Source organism: Nuphar pumila, chromosome 12 (genome assembly GCF_984573655.1).
Source record: "Nuphar pumila chromosome 12, dmNupPumi1.hap1.1, whole genome shotgun sequence".
NCBI classification, from domain to species: domain Eukaryota; kingdom Viridiplantae; phylum Streptophyta; class Magnoliopsida; order Nymphaeales; family Nymphaeaceae; genus Nuphar; species Nuphar pumila.
The window spans coordinates 30,457,980-30,466,544 of record NC_143260.1 but is presented as its reverse complement, the minus strand read 5'-3'; the positions used below and the strand labels follow the sequence as shown (position 1 = coordinate 30,466,544).

Sequence of the window (8,565 nt, the reverse complement as noted above, 5' to 3'; positions counted from 1 at the left end):
CTAATTAGCGACGGGGATATTTCCGTTGCTAATTTTGCAAATATTTCAAACATTAGCGACAAATAGTTTTTGCTCGCTAAACCGTCGCAAATTAGCGACGGAAAAAATCCGTCGCTAAGTAGCATTTTTCTTGTAGTGTCTGTGTGTTTAATACCCATGTAGTCAATACACGTTTGTGGGTTGGGCTGCACTTAAATGATGTAAAACCAAAGTGGAACTTTGCATCTAGAACATGGTATAAAGCAGACCTGGATAATTAATGCAAATGCGGTCATATCTTCTCGTCAGTAATATTCAACAACTTATGCAAATACCCACTTAATTATTATATAACACCAAATTAACGTTGGTAAAGGGTGATATAATAGGTTTTAGTAGATGTCACCAGACATTGTGCTCTAGATGGCACTCACCTATATAGTACTTGGTGTTCTAGAGCTTTTATATGGACAGCAGGCCTAGTTCAAATCAACCATTAAATTAAAATAAGGATAAGACAGAATGGAACAGCTCATATGGACACAACACATTGTAGTTGCAACCATTTATTTGAAGCTGGTGTGCATCACTTTCAGCCATGAAAATGCATGTATGTCTAAGTGTGCCAATCAACCAAAGTCTACCTCCAAAAAGTTCATGAGCCCCACTTATTAATTTCACCAAGCCAAAACCCCAATTACCTTTTTGACCTCTTGCTACTTTTATCATCTTTTTGGTTGGAGGCTTTTCTCTTTTTATTCCTTGTCATAGTATATTTCTATTATTATTTTTTACTTTTGTCATTAATACCGTTAGATGTGATCAAGTTTGGTAGAAACTAACCTTTGGATCATGTTTTTATGTCAAAATTTACATGGATTGAAAAATCAATGACCTATAATATACCTAAAATTCAAACCTTAAAAAAATATACTTTTATGTCAAACACTATGATCTCTACTATTTTGACTGTGCTAAAAGAGCCTCCTCCTATGAGTTCTAACTGGGGTTTCTTAGCAAATGCTATGCCCTTCCCTTGGGTCCAAAATGTCCCAATATGATGTGATGATTAATACCTTTAGAATAAAATGATCAATAAAAAGAACTTTGTTAAAGCAATTAGTATGGCAAAAGACAATTTCTTCAGGTAAAAATAAGACGACATAATTTTATACAAGAAATATCTTCAATAATCAAATAAGAAGTTTGATGATCCTTTTTTATTTGGTAGCAATGCAGACAAAGTGTGAGTCCTGTTCTCGAAGAACAATAGACCTTTTTTGAGATAAATTGCGACATCTAGCTCAACAACTAGATTAGATACATAGTTACTAGAGTATGGAGCAATATGCTAATGCATTAATTAAAGTGTTTAGGTAATATAAGATGAATCCCATAAAAAGCAACCAAAGTGAGTAGAAAATATTAAAAAACTTTTATTGTATGCAGGTTTTATATTAAAAATAAGTTTTAGAAAGAAAACGTGATTCTTCTAATATGAAAAATGCATTCCCAACATTAAGGGAGCTTCCATTTTATATTTTGGAGAAGCAAGTTTCTTATAAAGATTTAAAAGCATAAAAGAAGTGCATAGCTTATTGGCTCAAAGCTTTTACAAGCTGCTGGTACTATAACTAGATATATTTGAAAAATAGTGCTGTCAACGAGTTGGATAGCTGATCCATACTCGCCAAGATGACATGTGAGGGGGTTCGGTTTATTGTTAGTGTCAAGAAACAGGAATCCCAAAAGCGACTCTCATGATTAATTTAAACAATGTTTATTTTTAAAAAAAAAATATCTATAAAATGCTTGGATCAAGTCTGTTGGGCTAAGATAAACAAATCCTTACCGGTTTTTAGGTCAAATTTGTTATGCTTGTACATTAAAAATGGAGTGTATTTTTTAGGGACTATCCTACTTGGTTATTCTCATAATAGCGTAGTTCTATGACTATTATGATAGAACCATCTTTCTGCTAATTAATGCTTGTGCTACAAAAATTTTGAATGATTACAGACTTCGTGTTTATTACCAGTGGAGGCTGATTGATATCCTTTATATATATATATATATATATATATATATATATATATATATATATATATAGAGAGAGAGAGAGAGAGAGAGAGAGAGAGAGAGAGACGGACGGCTGTATTGTCGAACACCGAGTTTGTTCGACCATCCGCCGAACAAACGAGTGTCACTGATTGCACTTGGGGATCAACGGCACTGTTTTTTTTTTTTGCAAAATAGGTCTTTAGCTGCGGTCAAAGACCGCTGCTAAGTGTTTTTTTATGCGTGTGCACCCCTATATATATATATATATACGTGCGAAAGCGTGTCATCCTTTAAATATTGAGGCAGTTGGGGTTTCTTATCTTTATAGTTAGAAAAGTCTCATCTGTTTCCGTCTCCCTCTTTCTCTTGTTTGGCTTCGTTCATTGTGCCATTGATGTTATTATACCATCTTTAGGTTAACTCAAAAAACCAAAGCTTTTCACAAATGTATGCCCTATCCTGGATTGTATGCTTAGAAGTTAACAAGCAGGTTCTGACTGATTTTATGCTTAAAAGTCAACATGGACCTCACCTGATTAGGGCCCAATTATCTAATCGGGCCAGGACGTATAAGACTATATTCAGGCCTGGCTTCATGCAAAGCTTAGCCGGAGATCGACCAGATTCGGGTCGGATACTCGATGGCCGATGGGGAGCCTGATGCCAATGGCCACCCTTACTCCTCACTAGGATTTAGGGACCCTTATCGATAGCAAATAAGCTTCAGCGGCATCAGGAGATTTAGACTCCAAACCTCCTTGACCCGGAGGGGGGTATTGAGGCAAGGAAACCTTCCATTAGAGCAATTAGACTCTTTTAGTGACCAATGGGAGCTTGTCTGGCAGAAGCAGTTAGTGCACACCACCTTGTGTGTTGAGACGTTGCAAGTTCAAACCCCAAATGGTATGGTTGTATAACTGGTAGGAATCTGTCTAAACTTAAAAGATCAGGTGCAATCACTTGGCACAGGGCTTGTCAGGTGTGAGGCTCAAGACCTAATGGAGGGCGATCAGGTGCTTAATGCACAAAAATTATGCCATGTGATTGCACCCGATCCAGATTCCTCCTATCTAACCCCAGCTTTCTTTGTCGAAAAAAATAGACCCTTTTAGGGGAAAGGGTGTCTTCCCTCCCCCGGGTTCTGCCGATGCCTAGCTAGCCTCTGGCAAGACCCAGGGGATCCCATGGGTATAAGGGCAGGTGTTCTGTCTCCAGGCCACACGCAAAGCCGAGGATGGGGCCAGGCTCTTAGAGCCCGTTCTATCCAGTTCAAGAGGAACCATGAGTACTCCAGAGAAATAGGCATTAAGGCGACATGTTCTTTGGGATAGCTCTGCACAATTTGGGGAAATCAGGTTCAAAGGACAGCCCTCGGGAGCTGTTGATCGAGTCTGGATGAAAAGAGAAAGCAGGGGAACCATCAGCTGGTTTTAGGAAGGGATTCTCTTTTACCCCACGAGTACACTAGTCTGGATCGGTCAAGGACCTTTTTTTTTTTTTTTTGAAAGGCAAGCTCAGGTTAGGGTAGACCCTACAAGTTATACAACTATACCATTGGATTTTGAACCTGCAACGCCCCAACACAACGTGACGTGCACTAGCTGCTCCTACCAGACAAGCGGAGTCCCCTTACCTTATATATATATATATATATATATATATATATATATATATATATATATATATATATATATATATATATATATAGAGAGAGAGAGAGAGAGAGAGAGAGAGAGAGAGAGAGAGAGGGATGAGTCATTAGAATATGTTTATTGGGAATATGTTTTCCATGGTATAAACTATGTATTTGAAGGGTTTTTTTTTTCGAATCCGACCTTACAGACTCATATTGAACAATTTTTGGATGCTTAAATATCACAAGCATTCTGATCAGTCAATTTTCAAACCTTAAAAGATTATGCTTATGTGTCATAATAGGCAGATCCGAGACACGGTCCATATAAAACCGAGCATGTAGATAGCATTTGTATGGTGAGATTTAAGAAAAAAAACAAAAAGACCCATAAAAATCTTGGTTCATACTCGGGTAAATACATCAGCAATCATGTGTGCGTGCCTGCTTAAGTTTGCAGTGAACGAATAAAAATCAAATGAACCAATAAGGACAAAAAAAGAAAAGAACCAATAAATACAACTCTTCATTATTGCTTGCGTACAGTTCCTGGAGGTTGATTGCATGATATTTTAACAATCCCGACTCTTTGACAAAGGGGATGTGCTGCAATTTAGGACAACATCAATGATATTTTGTTAACGGCTCCCGGCACCTCGCAGCCAGGGATGGCAGTGTGGCGGGGCGGGGGACAAGGTCTCCACCCCCGCCCCGCCTCAAGATTAGAACCTCCATCTCCGCCTCCATTCCTGCACGGGGATGGATTTTAACCTCCACCCCCGCCTTCATCCCCGTTTCATGTCCTCCATCCTCGGTTCAAACGGGAGGCGAGGCGGGGCTATTGCGGGGAAAAGTGGTGGGGATGAGGCGGGGCAGGGAAAAGTGTATGTTCATCCCCGCCTCTATCCTCCAACGGTGATGGATTTTAACCTTCCTCCTCGCCTCCATCCCCGTTTCATACCCTTCATCCCTGGTCCAAACGGGGCGAGGCGGGGCGGGGCCCCGCTTTCCCCCGGTCCACTGCCATCCCTAGTCATATATAGACCCCTCCACCCACCAAATCTATTTTCTCTGTAAAAACTCTCCCTCTCTCTCTCTGATCTGCTTCAACTTTTACTTCTTCTTCTTCTTCTTGTGAAGATGGTCAGGAAGGGAGCTCCAGGCTATGCTTTGCTGACTAATGCCAAGGTTATGGGCAGCCCTGGGAATAAGAAGACGCTTATTCTCTCTCATGGATATGGTGCAGACCAATCTATTTGGCGCCTTATTCTGCCTTCACTGCTCGAAAATCACAAGGTGGTGACCTTTGACTTGGTTTTCTCTGGCACATCTTCCTTTGATGACTATGCAGATGACCTGATCTCTCTCATGGACGAGTTCAATATTAAGAGATCCTTCTTTGTTGGGCACTCCATGTCGGCCATGGTGGGGTGCATGGCTGCCATCAAAAGACCAGAGCTCTTTCACCATTTGGTTCTCCTCTGTGGCTCTCCTTGGTGGGTTTATCTTCTTCACCTATTTTTTTATTATTTTAATACGAAACTCTTTCTTCTTCTATAATTTCATTTGTCGACTTGGTCTAGGAAATGATTCCTCTTTTTTGAGGTCTTTTCTTTTAAAAAAAAATGCAAACATTGAGATTCCTTAAAACCATAAATTGCATCCTATGTCTCAACTGTGCTATCAAAGGCTTTCTCGAGGGATAACAGGAATAAGGGGAAACTCATATTGGGGTAGGGCTTACTTCTTTGATACTTTCAACCTCAAATGATTTTATTACAGATTTTACTATTGAGCAAAAGGTTACGCCTATACATCCTACTATTATAACACAAATAGGTGGCATATAAGAGATCGAAGAAACAGTGAAACACTACACCTAAAAATTCACGGCATGAAAACTTTGTTATATAATCCCCATGTTCTTTTTCTTATGTTAACAATGACAACATCCTGACCATCATCATCAACATCATTTGGTTTAGCTCCTCTTATCTTGTTTTATTTGGTTTTTAGTGATTCTTATTATTCTTTCTTCTTGTTTGCTCCCTTCAAAACCTTTGTTGGGCTTCTTGTTTCAGTTGCCTTTTCATGTCTTTATGTGGTTGTTTTTTCTAGGCTATTTATAGCCCTAACTTTTATAAAGTAACTTTCGTTTACTCTCTTTTTGTTTTTGTCTAATTTCAAAACCTTATTGTCCCATATCAAAATCTATGCCATGCTGCTAGAACAACATGCAGTGTAAAGCTCTTTACATGACTGATTCGACCGTTTGTGCCATGTAGTTCCCAAATGGAAGCTTGCCAATGTGCGGTCGGTGATGGGGTTTGCCCTTGGCGTAGCCACACAAAAAAATGCTCATTACTACTTTTTTAATGAAAAAGCTGCTGTTACTGTACACATATATCATAATTCATGTCTTAATTAACATTTTTTTTTACTCAAAGAAACTGCCCCAAGCACAGAGACTTAGTTGTCTGTGTCGGCCGCATAAAACTCTGAGGGCTTACCCCTCGACCCCAGAGAATCACCAAGCTTCGGCTTACGCAGGGGGGGTGACACTATGGGATTTCAACCTAGACAGCCCTTCAAATGGTCTAGGCTCCATCCCACTATGCCAAACCCCTGGGTCTATGTCTCAAGTAACATTTGAGATCAACTTTGTTCGTGTTTATTTGTTAGTTCTTTCTTATGATCTGCACAATTTTTTTCTCATTGCATCCTCATATCTTTTACAATCTACCCTCATACTCTTGAAACCATTTTGCTTGCTCATAAAGATTCTTTGTTAATTAGTTGTATGCTTTTCTTAACTAATGATCATCATACTTTCATATCCAACCTCTTTAAATGGTTGTTTTTTTCAAAATATTCCAGGCACATATATTTTTTGTGATTAAATTAAGAAAAAGATTTTTTTTTTTTTTGGATAATTCAAGGAAAGTCCCCCTCCCCTCACCCCATCATGGACCACACATTGACTATATAGCCTCTGGTTGATAAAACCCTTGAACCCCCCCTGTCCACCAGGGAGTACACCCAGCTTTGACCTTGGGGCAAAAGACGTCACTGATGGGTTTTGAACTTGTGATGTTCTGTCAACTTGGTGACATTTACAAGTTACCCCTACCAGATGAGCGGAGCTCTTGTGGGCAAAAAAGAATATACATGTCGCTTAGTCATATCTAAAATTTTGATACTTTTCTTAACAACTCAACATGAACTCTCTCTCTCTCTCTCTCTCAGCTATGTGAACTCGGCCGGTTATGAAGGAGGATTTGAGGTGTCTGAAATTGAGGCAATGTTGACCAACATGGAGACAGACTTCTATTCATGGGCTGTGGGGTTTGCTCCAGCTGCATTAGGAAATGAGGACCCAAATTTATGCAAAGAGTTCCAAGACAGCTTGTTGAGTATGAAGCCTGAAAATTCCATCCCGCTATTAAGAACAATATTTCTAACTGACAACAGGGATATTCTGCACAAGGTGTCAGTCCCTTCCGCCATCATACAAACACAAAAGGATATGGTGGTTCCCATCTCTGTTGCTCAATACCTCCATGCAAATCTTGGAGGGGATAGTTCAGTTGTGGTAATTCCAGTGGAAGGTCACATGCCCCAACTCACTGCCCCAAAATTGCTCATCAATGCTCTTGAAAAGGTCTTGGAATAGAACGCACATTGATAAAGACCACGTTGTATTTTGAATTACAATATATTTGAGATTGTTGGTATATATTGGTCAGTGTTGAGTTTTATAGCTTTTAGGAGTTTGGTACCATATGCTATGTATAGACTTGTTCTCTTTGCTTTATTGGGGTCATCAGGTTGCAAGTCATTCAGTGGTACGTGTTCTTGTGGGATACTTTTATGTCAAAAAGTTTGTATAGTTTGAATAAAGGTTATGTTTTTCTGTCCTTATAAATTAAATGGTGATTGTATTGTAGGCCATCCATACCCTCTTTTTCGTATGCACTGCATCTGGTTACAGGCAGATGTGGGTTTCACACCATATTTAATAACCATATTCAACTTCAAGGCAAACAATTTGGGCAGTCCTAATTTCATTGACGATCATGGTCTCGGTTATCTTATATTCCAATCTTTATTTTGTGGAGAATGTTACTAGGTTACCCCCTTTCTCTCAAGGGCCGGTCAGGTGTAATCACATTGCACACTTTGAGTGTGCCACTGCATCAGACTGTCAACTGCAGGCCCCAACAAAAGATGGACAGCAAATCAGGTGCAGCAGTACATTAAAAGTGTGCAATGTGATTGCACCTGATCTGCAGTCTCTCTCTCTCTAAGATAGATATGTTTTTTCTTTTTTGGTCAAGACACAAGAAAACCCCTCCATCCCCAACTGCACATTGGTAGGCTTCTAATTGGTAAAATCCTTGAATTTTTTCCTGCCTGCTAGGGGAACATCAAGCTAGGGCTGTGAACAGGTACCCGACCCACCCATATAATAAATTGTCGGGTTCGGGTTTTGCTGGGTCACAAAAATGGAATCGCAAACCTGAATGCATATAATTTCAGAAATTTATTTTTACTGAAAATACATATAAAATAGTCGGGTTGGGTTGCCTACCTGGCAAAAAGCCAGGTCAGGTAGGTTACCCGAAAAAAATCATAAACCAAATCTGACCTGAATATTGCTTGGGTCGGGTTGGCACTTTCATGCCTATATCCAGGAATTCAGGTCGAGTGCCCAATACAAACCGAACCCATTGACAGCCCTACATCTAGCTTTGTCGTGCAGCAAGGGACAACCCCCGTGGGTTTTGAACTGTGGTCATCCCATGCACAGCTGACAGCCCTCCTAGGCCTACATATATAAATGCTAGTCTCTTTATTATACCAACTTCGATGATACTTGGACCTGCTAATTT

The 8,565-nt window shown here is 39.7% G+C and overlaps 1 protein-coding gene across 1 annotated transcript; it reads left to right on the top strand.

Moving 5' to 3' along the window:
• The first annotated feature begins 4,684 nt into the window (after positions 1–4,684).
• LOC149820502 (strigolactone esterase D14-like) lies at positions 4,685–7,624 on the top strand. Its single transcript, XM_089983112.1, has 2 exons — positions 4,685–5,169; positions 6,920–7,624. Exons 1-2 carry the CDS (start codon positions 4,814–4,816, stop codon positions 7,344–7,346), a joined length of 783 nt encoding a protein of 260 aa, XP_089839238.1. The 5' UTR covers positions 4,685–4,813; the 3' UTR covers positions 7,347–7,624.
• Positions 7,625–8,565: the final 941 nt, after the last annotated feature.